Consider the following 14,555-nt stretch of genomic DNA (forward strand, 5'->3'; position numbering starts at 1 on the left):
TGAGTTTTTTTCATAGCAGCCCTGACGGATATCATAAAAACTCTAAAATTTAAAAAATTTCCAAAAAATATCTATAACTTTAAAATATTATTACGCTGTTAAACTGACGTTTGGTGGAGGAAATGAGAAAGAATGCGAAGAACTATTAACGTCGAGAAAATGACTGAATCTCAAAAGTCTATTAGCTATTCAGCAAATTAAAGATGCTATTCGTGACCGAACAACAAAATTCTGGTGAATTTTGATAAAAAAATTGAAAACGCTTCTCAACAGCTGCGAAAATTTTGAAGAAACTTTTACTCACTTTATTCCAATTTATCGAAAACAAAACAAGATTTAAACACAAAATTTCTGGATAGATAACGAAATTAAAATGCTGCGGCTTAAAAAATTGTCTGAATTAGATACATATTTGTTGTTTTACCAATTTGAGAAAAACGCGTTTGAAACTTCCCGTTTTATGCGTTTTGTCCGGATAAAGCCCATAAAACTCAGAAGAATTAGGTGAGCATTGAAATACATTACTTAGTCAGTTCCGCTTTGGCGAAGAACAAATTTGAAAAAAGGCAAAAAGCAAAAAAATATATATAAAACACACATCACAGCATAAAGTTTATAACCAACTCAGTGGTCAAAACACACAATGTCGGGACCAAAAAGTAATATTTTAGGGTAACGAGGATTAAGGGAATCCCTGTTGAAAATTTCCGAGACTAGGAGGATGGTTTGAGAATACAATGACTAAACTTTTCTGCTCAGAATGCTTGCCTCTTAAGTTGTCTGGAAAATTTCTCTTAGTTTTCTCTGTTTAAGATTTGAGAAATATCGTAACATCGTAAAATTGACATTACCATCGTACCATCATCGCCATCATCACCGACATGATCACAAAAGATAGTTTAAATGACAGAAAAACTATACCAAAATTGTTGAGATATTTAGATCATCATCTTCAGATTCAAAGTTCGCTCTATGTTCACATCATTATTTGTACGTCAAGGTTGGAATTGATTGGTTAACTTGAGCTGTGAGAATTGCACTTAATTTGGTATTTCCTGGCTTGATTTTACGTAAACATCATAGCAACTCCAATTATGCAACCATTATCAAATTTTTTGTCATGGATCTTATGGATCTTATTTTGTCTAGGTGCGTAAGTTTGATATAATCTGGAAAAAAACAATCACACATTTAAATATGAATGTTAATTATTTATTTTTATTTTTTGAGCGTCAAGAACAATAACTATAGCAGAAACGAAAAAGCGATTAAAAGATTTAAAAGAATAATCTTTGGAAAAAAAAGAAGCTCGAACAGAGGCCAAATTGAATAACAAAATCATTGTTACTTTGTTTCACAAGTGACAAGACTGGCATTTGCAACCCATCCTGGTAGCCATACATGGCAGCCACGCGCCCCTGCAGCCAACTGGGAGTCCCTGGTCTTTTGGCTAGCCAATGGAGTAGGCAAATACGGAGATACATGCAGAAAGCGCAGGTAAGTTGTTCGCAGAAAAAAAAGTTTTTGCGCTTAGCATCTCATTAAAATACAATCGATTGAAAAAATTCTGCTCAAAAAACGTGAAAAAAACAGCATTTCGAAGCATTATTTTTTTTTCAGCAAAAAAAGAGACATATATTTTTGAAAGGAATATTCAAAATACAAGGACTTGTTCAAAGTTGAGATTAAACGACCTAGTTTTGAATGCAGAAAAAGTTAGAAGTGTTTTTCGCTGGCAAATACTGTTTTTAAAAGTTCGTGGGTCAAATTATCCTCCACCATCAAAATGACTGGGAGAGGGGAAGGTGGGTGTTAAAGATGGCATTTTTTTTGGATATTTGGTCAACGCAACGAGAATCGAGTAATTGACACGCAGAGCCGAGTGGAGACATCAACTAAAATTGAATAATGGATCTAGTGTGACTTCTTGATATGTTTTAGAGAAGGGGAGGTCAGGTTGATTGTGGTTCTTTCTGTAGGTATTTTTTGCTTTTAGTGATTACTACTGTCTAGAAGGATACATCGCTCCGCTCATAAATTCTAACCATTTCATGGATAATCATCCAGGTGGCGACGCCAGAACGTGTGTCAGGTGGTTCGAAACACTCGCCTGGGAAAACTGGCGCCCTATTAACTTTATTGACTCCAAAAATCCCGGTAAAAGTTTTATTGAAAACTTAAAACGAAGAGTACAAATGTAGAGTGATACTGGAATGGAAACCTTCAAAAATCTTTTCGCATTTTTATATAATGACAAAAACTTAGAGTAATTACCCCCAAAAATCGGAACAAAACTTAGAACTACTTCAAAAAAACCAAAACCATGTTGAGGAATTATTGTTAGTCTAACAATGGCATCTCGTGATTTTTCAGAAATTTGTTGCACTGGTCAAGTAGCACAATACATGAGGAATGGGTTCCTCAACAGAAGAATGTCACCTGATGAATACATGTTCAAACTCACCGACTACACGAATGAATCGAAACCACTCAACTTATTGTCGGTTAGCAGGCCTTGAAAACAGACTCGTTTTTTCAGAGACAAACCTAAAGCTTGAGCGAGGCGGGCATTTTTTTGTGGTTGATAAAACCGGATTTCCACACTTGTTTGAACCACCCAAAAGAAATCCGAAAAAACCCAATGAACTAAACTTCATTAGAAATTTTTCTTATGTGAATCTTTTGGCAAATGACCTTGAGAAAGTAACCTTGACGTTACAATTTTAGGTAAAACGTAAGAGAATCAACTTGAATTTAACTCAACATCAGCTTCTCTGGTGATATCTAATGATAATGCTAACTATGACAATGACCTTGGCCTTGGCCCTACTAAATGAATACTTAATAACATAAAGTAAATAGGTCATACATAGTCTCCACTACTCTCCCCCTTCGTCAATTTGACAACAATTTCATTTACTTAATAGTTTACTTGATTCAATATGAGTCAAAGTTGTATAGTTTCAAAAGTTCCGGGAAGTTTAAGTCACTAGTACCCTCGGTACTTAAGGCGAATCTAATCCTCTTTATCTTCTCTACTTAAGAGGAAAATTAAGTTCTTTATAAGTTTTCAAGCTCCTCCAGAACCTGCCTTTGATCTTCCTCTGTCATGCTGATAACAGACAATTTTTCGGCGATGTCCAAATCGTCGACTGCCATTGGACCGCTAAACTCGCCACTGATTTTGGCCAATTCCGCTATTCCGATGATATCATCAGGTTGCATTGCGCTACGAGACTCGTTGCTGGTATTGGCCAATTTTGCGGCTTCAGCAACTACGTCTTTCCGTTTTTCAGTTCTACTTTTTGTACTCGTGTCATGTTTTGTAAACACTGTTTGTTCCATACCAGCCCCCGGCCCTGCTGGCTCTGTTTGCTCCTGCGGTAAAACATTCTGGTTGGAAATGGCCTCGGGACAAAAAATTCGAACTCTTCGCGTAACCGGTGCGTGCACAGACTCCTAAATCCGAGTCAATACAGTCCAGTTACTTTGGCCGGCTCTGTCAATCGCCTCATTCTTTATTTGTACTTCCGCTTGCACGGTGTGTACTATTTTCCCAGTGATAGATTTTTGCGACTATTCCGCATTCGAGCCTCTAGCCCATGAAAAACCACCTGACCTCTAAATTTATCAGTAGTGTTTCCTTCACTATCCATAACCGAAGAAATTCTTTTAGTGTGCTTGACGATCCTGCGTATCTACAAAAAAACCTACACATTTCGCGGTAGAAAAACATATCTTCTGCGTTGCGTTTCTTCGAGCTAGGGATCTTCTTCGGTTACCATCTTGACTGCTGACACACGTTGTCCAATCCTAGGCCGTCGACGGACTACTGAAAAATTCTTAACTACTTTCGGTGTTCTCGGCGACTTCTTCCACCGTCCTTCAGATTTTCTGTAAGATGAGCTCTGTAGCACTTCCGTAGCAGTCGAGGTCTTAAATCTCTTCTAAGTCTTCAGCAGATGATATCACAATAGAGCTATTTGTTGAATCTCGTCCTGCAGTTGGCGTTTTGTTAATGTCCATCCCAACATACTGTTTTTTTCTGAGCTCGACTATTTAATTTGTCGCGGTTCAGATTGTGAATCTCTATTCACTTGACTAGGTAGCTCAGTAGCGTATGAGATCGCTTCTGGTTCTCGTATCGGCTTCGGCTTGTAGACCACATTTGACTTATTGGTGTCATCGGATGAGCTATCCATGATGATGTGATTTTGAGTCGTACCTTCGTGTATCTGCCTCCTCGCCATCCATCCCCTCCTGCTTAGCTTTCGTAGACCCTTGTCCTCTGTACTGCTTCCTGATGCCTTTAGCTTTGCTGGTTTGGCCGAACTAACTAGTCCCCAAACATCCGATGGCTTTTTGCCAAGCTTATCGAAAGGTCAATTTTATTAAGAATCAGAAACCAGAGTTACCGTATGCTCGGTTTCTCGAACTATTTGTTCCGTTAAAAATCACAATAAGTTTTGGAATTTAGGCAGTCCTGGTTTTTTATAAAGATTTTGTAAGCTTTTCATTGCGCCATGAGACTTGGCGCTTTGTTCATTTCTCGGCTAGTCCCCTAGGACGAGTCTCTCGCAAACAGATGCTCAGTTCGGTCGTAGACTTCCATCTTCGAATCATCGTCTGCTGGAGTCTAATCTTGCATAAACTGACCGGGAAAAAGCTTTTTGTTCGTAACCTAAGGCAGCACTAAATACTTTAATAATTTTTCTATTGCAGAATTCGCCAATAGATTTTACTACGAATCCTGTTCACTGATCGGGTCTAATAGCCCTCGGTATGGCATGTAAGGCAGTATAGTTCTTGAAAGATTCGTGGATTACTTTAGCAGTCGTTCTCGTCATTATCTGAACGGACGGAAACTATTGATACACGTTAGTAGATGCTTGTTCTCGCCCCACACCGCGGGCAATGGGTCGAGCAATCCCATTTGATTTTTTTTGGTTTGGTTCTTTCATCGTATCTAGCTTTTTTATATCGTCTATCGTCAAAACGTCTATCATCTAAACACAACCGAATGTCATTTGTGTCTCAACTGACAGGGCATCGCCGTTTTTCAAAGAAAATATGCCATTTGAGGTATGTAACTTATCCAAATTTAGTTTATCCAAAGTAAGGGCCAAGGTTCTTATTATCGAGATCATATGCTTCTATAGCTTCAACGACACAACTTAAAAACTCGTACGCTTTAGTTAAGATTAACTCAGCGTCAAAAAATTCCAGCAAATCGAACAAAAAGGCCAGAAACCTAACCGGAGGTATAGCTTCAGCCGATGGCTGGTGAAGGAAATTGTCGCCATTAACCCTAACTGAAGGTATTTCATGGTCCATAGCTAGGAGTTGACCCATGGGTTGATAATCTCACAATTTTGGCAGTGTTCAGTTCGCTTGTGATTTGCAACGCAAATTCTGATCAATTAGTACTTCCGAAAAGTGTCAGTTAGTTTCTTCGCTGCACGTTCCTTCCGATTACAAAATTAACGTTCTGGTTTTGTTCTGGTTATGAGGTTTTTTTGGTGGTTCAATTCATCTCTGGTTGCGCTAGCCGACGGTTCAAATAGACGACAAACCGCGTTAATTTGTGCTACAACAAATATATCGTCCAACTCCGATAATTTTGGAGCTGTACCGTTCGGATCCCGAGAAAAAAATCAACAAGCAACATGTTCCTGGGCAAATAATTTTTTAAGAGCCTCCGCCAGGCCTTGCTTCTATGAGTCACGTTTCACTCGCGTACTCCAATTTACATCAAAATGTTGGTTTTGGACAAAACAATTAAATTTTTTAAGTTTAGCAAACGCCCTACTATGTGTTTCTTCCCATTTTAAACGTGAAAGTTTTCTCATGAGATCGTTAAAGTTTGTTGTGCTAGCAGCTGAATTAGAAATAAACCGAACAAAATGATGGATTAACGCTATTATCAACTGACTATTGGTTAAGTTCCCGGACTGTTTCTTATTAACAATCGAGTCGATTTTCCTCTCAACTTCAACTGTACCCGCATTTGAAAATTTGAAACCTAAATATTCATGTTCTTGTGAAAAAAGTACATTTACTCTAATTTGCGGCGGCATTGTTTTCATCCAACACTTGAAAAGGCGTTGCTGTGAACTTCTCGTCGCGATGAGAATGTCGTACAAGTAGACATGCACTCCCGGTAAATGACCCATCATTAAGCCCATAATGCTTTGAAATTCCTTATTCAAATCACCCAATCCGTAAAATCCCGTTTTAAAACAATACGGACCTGTTATGTCCCCGACGATGCTGAATTTGTGTTGTCTGAACTAGTTTTTCGCTTAGACGCATTTGCGAGTATGCGAATTTCAGGTCGAGCTTATGGAACCAAATTGGGTCAGAAGAAATTCCGCTCATCGCGAATGCGACATTGCCATCGAGTTCATTTCTCTTGCTTTGTTATGAGTTTCGAACTTGGGGTCATTTTGACCGTTTCATCCCGTTTAGTTGTAGCGACTGTTAGTAAGATAAAGCAACCCCCGGTACAAATGCCTAGTTTTTCGATGTGCCCTTCTTTCTACAATTTTTCTATCGTTTCATCAGCTTTTGTGAATCGGTAATACGTGGATCGGTACACGTTTTCCTTTATCCTGGATCGGTCGCATCGGTTCGTTGAAATGTCTTCTGACTTCGCAATTTTTAGTTACACCTTTTCGTTCGATGAGACTTTTGTACTCCCTCAACATACATTTGATGTATTTACGTTGTACTGGTGAAAATTGGATCTGTGATGTACTCTCCGTCCCAGTAAGGTCGCTTAATGCCCGCGTCACTCGCTTCTGTTCCACTTCAATGGCGAGCAGTGGTAAGATATATTTTCCAATTATGTCACCTTGACCGCCCTCACTGATTTATAGTTCAGCATCTTGGGCGATCCAGCCTTCGGGTTCGATATCAACAAAGGTTCTTCCAATGATTTTGATGACGTCGTTTTGATAATAATCTATCCTTCATCTTCAGTTCGTATATTTTTCCTTGCGAGACGAAAGATTGTGGGCTAGCGCAATCTGTTTGGAAATCCGTGCTCTTTTGGCTTTTCTCTTTTTTGACGTCCAACGACCTCCAGTTTTTAATTCCAGCCTTATCTCACACCGTACGGATTGCGAAAACAACGAATCCTTCTTCAACGTCATCGTTATCAAATCTATGCGTCACAATCGTTTCATAATGGGTAAAATCGCTAGTTCACTTCGTTTTTTTTGCAAGGTTTCCAAATTATCCGCATTCCCCCCAACTGTTACGAATAATGTATCGAGCTGGTCACATACCTTGTTGGTTAAGTTTTAACCAGTTGCCATAGTTATGCTTTTTTATCACCACGTTGATCTTTGATTTCATTTATTGGTTCTCTTTTAACATAACCAGCTTGTTGAACCTTTGTCGACAAAACTTGCTAACCTTCATTAAAACTTTTTCTGAGTCATTTTGGGAGCCATCTTTTGTATAGAATTTCACCTTTCTCCTGACCACTGCAAAGTGCAAAACGTCCACTGGTGCAAGTGTTTCCCTACACAACTTCTTGCGAATATGCACGTTTCTCATATTAAATAAAACCAAGTCTCGCTCAATGGCATCCTCCATCTCGTCAAAACGATTCAGCGTTTCAAAGAACTGCTCCATTCCTTCTGCTTCTCTTTAATTCCTAATAAACAGAACGAATCGCCGATTTGTAACTTTTATTTCTCCATAGAATGTATCCACCACTAGCTTACACGTTTCAGTGAAGTCTATGTCTACCGTCTTCTGTCTCTAATGTTTTTGATAGAAATATCGTTGTCAGTGTTTGATGATGGAAAAATTTTAGTTTCAACCTCTTATCCGCTTCACCCCGGGTAGTTCTTTTGAATAGACGTTTTTCCTCCTCGATCCGACGGTTTTTTTTGTCTCGTCACGCAGCATTAGACCCATTGTTCCGGCCTTCCCGTTCGTTGCGAATCGCATTAGCATCCTTTTCCTCTGGTTCTCACAGCGTAGGATAAAGATTTTCTGGGGAGATCAAATCTTCTATGGCCTGCTTCTTCTTTGCGATTATTTCTAATTGGAGTAGTTGGGCCGAATCTTCCTACGGTACCGGGAGTTCCTACGATGGGGTGTGATAGAATACAACTAGGCCGCGATAGCTCTACTTTAAAGCCAACTGCTGGCTGTATCTAATGATACGAATGGCGCTATCTAAAGGTCATGCTAACTATGACAATGACCTCGGCATTACTAAACAATTACGTAATAACATAATATAAATACGTCATGCAGTCTCCACTACAGACCTGGAAGAATTTTCCAAGATTTTTGGAGATTTGCGAGAAAGCTATGTTGCTAACAATTTTTTCTGACTTTTCATTATGATTTTTCAATCTGAATCGCTTTTGATTCATAATAATTAATAAACCTGTTGAAAACTTTTTCTGTGGGTTATCTTGCAAAAGGTTTTGTTTAGGCAATTCACCTTCCATGGTTGTGTGCGAACGTAATTATGATAGTTGGATTTGGTCCAGGGCCACTGCGGAGAGACCACCACCCGAATATAGTACATGGTGCTCCCTACATCATAGCAGGGAAGGATTACCCAGGCACAGGCATTCCTGACATTGACACTAAAGTTATCAATTTTGAAGACCCGCGAGAAGATTTGACATTCCACTGGTTCAAACATAATGTTATGTGCAGAGATAATCCCTGGATATGCGTTGAGTAACAACTCGAGATTGAAACGGCATATTCTGTTTTGTTCTCATACAGAACAAATCAATAAAACTCGGGTTTTGATAATACTGCGCAGTAAGCGAAAGTATCATTGCAGTTTTAGAAAAAAACGATTTATAATTTAACAACCCGCGCGGAGATTTTGGGTAAATTTGATGATATGAATATTTCGTTGATTAAAATGAGATCTAGATAATGGATTTCAACACGTAAAGTTTTTAAAGATCATAATATCAATTGTTTGGGAAAACAAAAAAATCCATTGCTTTCCATCATAAACCTATTCCATACCTATTTTGTTTTAGAAATAACTCAAAATGTTTTCCTGCATAAAATCTATTTGAAGCAATAATTCTTTTTTTTTTGAGATTTTCACCGTTTGATTTACTTTTTGTGACTTTCTGCAAACCTCGAACCCGAACGAATTCCTTCTTCCCTAGCTATCGTTCTTACAACCCCAATTACCTCACACCCAACACTACATTCCCACTCCTACTACACTTTGACCTCAAATTAGTTGCGAGACAACAAAATTTTCAAATGCTTTTAATAACTCGTCAAAAAGATCTGATAAAAAATTGAAAATTGACTGAATAAAATCAAGACTGCTTGCATAGCAGGGCAAAGCCATAAAAGTTCCGACTGTTTCTTATTAGATATGAGTAGTTTTTGATGGAAAGGAAATGAAAAACCGTATTTGAACAAAATCAGGGGTGAAAATTCAGTATCAGGTGTGAAGATCAGGTGTTAGTTTTGAGTTGTTTTGATGAAAAAATATTGAAAACCGTATTTGAACAACAAAATTAGTTGTGAAGACTTAATTAACTCGACCTTAGCCTCAATTAGCTTGGAACATTTTTGTGTTGTTTCAGTTAACAGAGTCAGGTAGACTTTGAGCATGACTTGAATAAATTAGAAGTTTTTAATCAAGAGATTTTTTTAGATTCCAATGAAAATTTTTTAAAATAAAATTGAATGAAAATTTTGTAAGTTTCGGTGTAGTGTGGAGAAATTTCTATCTAGATTTATGTAAAATTATACAAAACGTTATGGCTGTAAACTTCAGACAACTTTACCAATGTTATAAAACTGATTTCAATGTTATCAAGGCAAATCAGGGTGTCTGCAAGTTTTTTAATACAAGGAAAACTCACAAAATGATGAGGACATAAAAATGGACTTAAGAATAGAAAGTCTGACGACAAAAATGTGTGTCAAAATTGAAAAGTGCCATTAGTTTACCGCATCGGTATCATCTCAATTTCGTGTTTAGGACTGCGATATGCAGAAGTTTTAAACTTTTAAAAAGCTGCTTTTTGTTTTCTTGGATAAATAATTTTCATCGGCAATGACAAAACCCAGTTGCAGCACGTGAGTTAATTGAAATCAAAACGGGGAAAAAATTTTGGACTATACTTTTTACACACCCCTACTTGTTACTCTAAGTTTTCAATGAATACCAAACTAGCTTAACTAAAAAGCCACAATTTTTTGAATAATATCAAACTTTTGGATAAAGAGATAATATTTAAGTCAAAATTGTCGCTCAAGCAACAATTTACAACTGTATTTGGTCGTTTGCTAACTTTTCCGAAGGTAAATGAGTTTCAAGTTTCGGTTGGATTCTCAACTCCAGACATGTTCGTTTTTTGGTTTGTTTTGGAACACAAAATGATAGTTTGATCATTTTTGCAAAAATGTATTGAAAAATATTAACCTGGCTGATAAATTGAGTAAAAAAACTAGTTTTTTTATAGCACATGGTAGCACAGTAAAAAAGACAAGTTCACGAATTATTGAATTGAATTAGCAAAACGAAATGAGACAGGATGTTTTGTTGAAAAAACGCGTTAATAAAACAATCAAGACTGCTCTTATATCAGTTCAAAATGTGACAAATGAGATTTTTTTTTATTAGAAAACAGACAACAGAATAACAATAAAAGATTTTTTCTCGTTTTTTTTCAACTTTTCAACCCAGATGACATATAAGAACAGGGTAAACAAAATATATAGCGTCTCTTATTCTATGAAAAAAAAAATATTTTTTTTCCTCATTTTGGTTTGCAACGCATTAATCCGCTGCTTAAGCGTGTTATGAGCACTTATTATATCATGCCATATTAATCCCAAATTAACTAAGTAGCAATTTTTAAGCCCCGTAGTTTACAAAAAATGATCACAGGTGATTTTTTTTCTAAATTGAGCCCAGGTATCAAAACATCTTTTTTGTGAAGAGTTTTGTGTGTTTCGTCTATATGCAGATCGTCCGCGAAAATTGTGCGAAAATGGGGATTGTAGTCTGCTGTGACTATAGCTAGATGGGAGTGGTTTTCTTGAACTATTAATGCTCTGAACGTTTGTATTTGGTAAATTTTGATCAATTTTCATCTATTGGTGAAAAGATTTATTCGGTATTTATATTTTGGTGGTCGAATCGATTTATCTTGTTGTTCTTGTCTGCAATTGGCTACGCTATGTCCGTATCCACGCCATTATTTGAATGAGGGTTTTCCCTTAAATTTCGGGTTCCTATCAATTTTATTTAGAATTTGAGTGATTTTTTTCTGCTAAATCTTTATCGGAGTCTTGGATGTTTTTATATCTTAAATTGTTTGTTGGATATTGTTTACGTATAGTAATTTTGCTTCTTCTAATTTCACTGTGAGTTCTGCTTGTTCCAATATGTCTACGAAACTGCGGAGAACTGTTTCTAGTTCTGAAAATGATGTTGCATAGCATACTCTCTTTTTTGTTGCTATTATTCTGAAGACACTATATGTCATTTTTGTGTTTTTATAGTCTAGTGTATGTAGAGAGTTTGATTTTCTCCATTGGAACTTTTTACAGCTAGTTGTTTCATAATTTCGTTTGAAAGTATGCGAATTTTCCTGCATATAACTATTTGATGCTGCTTGTTTCTTCGGAGTCAAACCCTTTAGAAAAACTTTGTGTGAATTGTTTTCAGGCGGATTATATTTCTATTGGTAGAACTGAAAACCTTTTTTAGCTGCACTTTTAAGTGTAGTTTGTATCAAGGCTGTGAGGTAATGAATCCAATTTTGGTGATGGGGTGTATTTGTAGGTTTTGGGCCTTTATTTAACACTAGGTTAGTCTGACAGCGTTTAAACAATCTTCTACTAGGATTCATCGTCATCTGGAGTAATTCTGCTGTTATTAGAATTTGTGCAAAATTTATAACTTAGATTTGGTGATTTCACATTGTTGTAAATAAAAGGGTAGTGGTATTTCAATTCTCATTGCGTCGGGTAGGTAACCTTGGGTTTTCATTTGGTATTGCGATGTCACATTATCATCTGATTGTACGAAGTTTTGTCATGTAGGATTTTGTTGTTGTGTTTCTCGTGGTCTTGAAAGTTTCATGTAAGAGTGAAAAAAGTCTGCTTGAAAATGTCATTCCAGTGGTTTTTCACCTGCTTTTTTTCTATAGAGTTGTAAGCTTCAATGAAAGTAACCTTCATCTTCTGAAAAGTGTGGCTGGTTTCAGATGAACGGTCTATTATTTGCGTTATTTTTCTTTTGTGGAAAAAATGGATCGTTTCAAGAACGAAAAGTCTGAAATTTTTTCTTGTTGTTGAAATTTACAGATTGAAGTAATGGGTTTTTTGGTATCTGTTTTTTGCTAACAATTTTTTCTGACTTTTCATTATGATTTTTCAATCTGAATCGCTTTTGATTCATAATAATTAATAAACCTGTTGAAAACTTTTTCTGTGGGTTATCTTGCAAAAGGTTTTGTTTAGGCAATTCACCTTCCATGGTTGTGTGCGAACGTAATTATGATAGTTGGATTTGGTCCAGGGCCACTGCGGAGAGACCACCACCCGAATATAGTACATGGTGCTCCCTACATCATAGCAGGGAAGGATTACCCAGGCACAGGCATTCCTGACATTGACACTAAAGTTATCAATTTTGAAGACCCGCGAGAAGATTTGACATTCCACTGGTTCAAACATAATGTTATGTGCAGAGATAATCCCTGGATATGCGTTGAGTAACAACTCGAGATTGAAACGGCATATTCTGTTTTGTTCTCATACAGAACAAATCAATAAAACTCGGGTTTTGATAATACTGCGCAGTAAGCGAAAGTATCATTGCAGTTTTAGAAAAAAACGATTTATAATTTAACAACCCGCGCGGAGATTTTGGGTAAATTTGATGATATGAATATTTCGTTGATTAAAATGAGATCTAGATAATGGATTTCAACACGTAAAGTTTTTAAAGATCATAATATCAATTGTTTGGGAAAACAAAAAAATCCATTGCTTTCCATCATAAACCTATTCCATACCTATTTTGTTTTAGAAATAACTCAAAATGTTTTCCTGCATAAAATCTATTTGAAGCAATAATTCTTTTTTTTTGAGATTTTCACCGTTTGATTTACTTTTTGTGACTTTCTGCAAACCTCGAACCCGAACGAATTCCTTCTTCCCTAGCTATCGTTCTTACAACCCCAATTACCTCACACCCAACACTACATTCCCACTCCTACTACACTTTGACCTCAAATTAGTTGCGAGACAACAAAATTTTCAAATGCTTTTAATAACTCGTCAAAAAGATCTGATAAAAAATTGAAAATTGACTGAATAAAATCAAGACTGCTCGCATAGCAGGGCAAAGCCATAAAAGTTCCGACTGTTTCTTATTAGATATGAGTAGTTTTTGATGGAAAGGAAATGAAAAACCGTATTTGAACAAAATCAGGGGTGAAAATTCAGTATCAGGTGTGAAGATCAGGTGTTAGTTTTGAGTTGTTTTGATGAAAAAATATTGAAAACCGTATTTGAACAACAAAATTAGTTGTGAAGACTTAATTAACTCGACCTTAGCCTCAATTAGCTTGGAACATTTTTGTGTTGTTTCAGTTAACAGAGTCAGGTAGACTTTGAGCATGACTTGAATAAATTAGAAGTTTTTAATCAAGAGATTTTTTTAGATTCCAATGAAAATTTTTTAAAATAAAATTGAATGAAAATTTTGTAAGTTTCGGTGTAGTGTGGAGAAATTTCTATCTAGATTTATGTAAAATTATACAAAACGTTATGGCTGTAAACTTCAGACAACTTTACCAATGTTATAAAACTGATTTCAATGTTATCAAGGCAAATCAGGGTGTCTGCAAGTTTTTTAATACAAGGAAAACTCACAAAATGATGAGGACATAAAAATGGACTTAAGAATAGAAAGTCTGACGACAAAAATGTGTGTCAAAATTGAAAAGTGCCATTAGTTTACCGCATCGGTATCATCTCAATTTCGTGTTTAGGACTGCGATATGCAGAAGTTTTAAACTTTTAAAAAGCTGCTTTTTGTTTTCTTGGATAAATAATTTTCATCGGCAATGACAAAACCCAGTTGCAGCACGTGAGTTAATTGAAATCAAAACGGGGAAAAAATTTTGGACTATACTTTTTACACACCCCTACTTGTTACTCTAAGTTTTCAATGAATACCAAACTAGCTTAACTAAAAAGCCACAATTTTTTGAATAATATCAAACTTTTGGATAAAGAGATAATATTTAAGTCAAAATTGTCGCTCAAGCAACAATTTACAACTGTATTTGGTCGTTTGCTAACTTTTCCGAAGGTAAATGAGTTTCAAGTTTCGGTTGGATTCTCAACTCCAGACATGTTCGTTTTTTGGTTTGTTTTGGAACACAAAATGATAGTTTGATCATTTTTGCAAAAATGTATTGAAAAATATTAACCTGGCTGATAAATTGAGTAAAAAAACTAGTTTTTTTATAGCACATGGTAGCACAGTAAAAAAGACAAGTTCACGAATTATTGAA

At 36.3% G+C, this 14,555-nt stretch overlaps 1 protein-coding gene across 1 annotated transcript; it reads left to right on the forward strand.

Moving 5' to 3' along the window:
* Window positions 1–1,006: 1,006 nt before the first annotated feature.
* LOC134842753 (uncharacterized) lies at window positions 1,007–8,810 on the forward strand. Its single transcript, XM_063859231.1, has 5 exons — window positions 1,007–1,149; window positions 1,362–1,497; window positions 1,997–2,157; window positions 2,374–2,504; window positions 8,459–8,810. Exons 1-5 carry the CDS (start codon window positions 1,095–1,097, stop codon window positions 8,714–8,716), a joined length of 741 nt encoding a protein of 246 aa, XP_063715301.1. The 5' UTR covers window positions 1,007–1,094; the 3' UTR covers window positions 8,717–8,810.
* Window positions 8,811–14,555: the final 5,745 nt, after the last annotated feature.

This window comes from Symsagittifera roscoffensis, chromosome 3, assembly GCF_963678635.1.
Source record: "Symsagittifera roscoffensis chromosome 3, txSymRosc1.1, whole genome shotgun sequence".
Taxonomy (NCBI): Eukaryota; Metazoa; Xenacoelomorpha; order Acoela; family Convolutidae; genus Symsagittifera; species Symsagittifera roscoffensis.

What these genes read in the sequence shown, in the direction of transcription:
- LOC134842753 (XM_063859231.1), top strand. Translation starts at nt 1,095, where the DNA reads ATGCAACCATTATCAAATTTTTTGTCATGGATCTTATGGATCTTATTT. An exon ending in ATGGATCTTATTTTGTCTAG is followed by an intron (nt 1,150 to 1,361) that starts GTGCGTAAGTTT and finishes TTGTTTCACAAG; the next exon opens with TGACAAGACTGGCATTTGCA. An exon ending in AACCACTCAACTTATTGTCG is followed by an intron (nt 2,505 to 8,458) that starts GTTAGCAGGCCT and finishes GGTTTTGTTTAG; the next exon opens with GCAATTCACCTTCCATGGTT.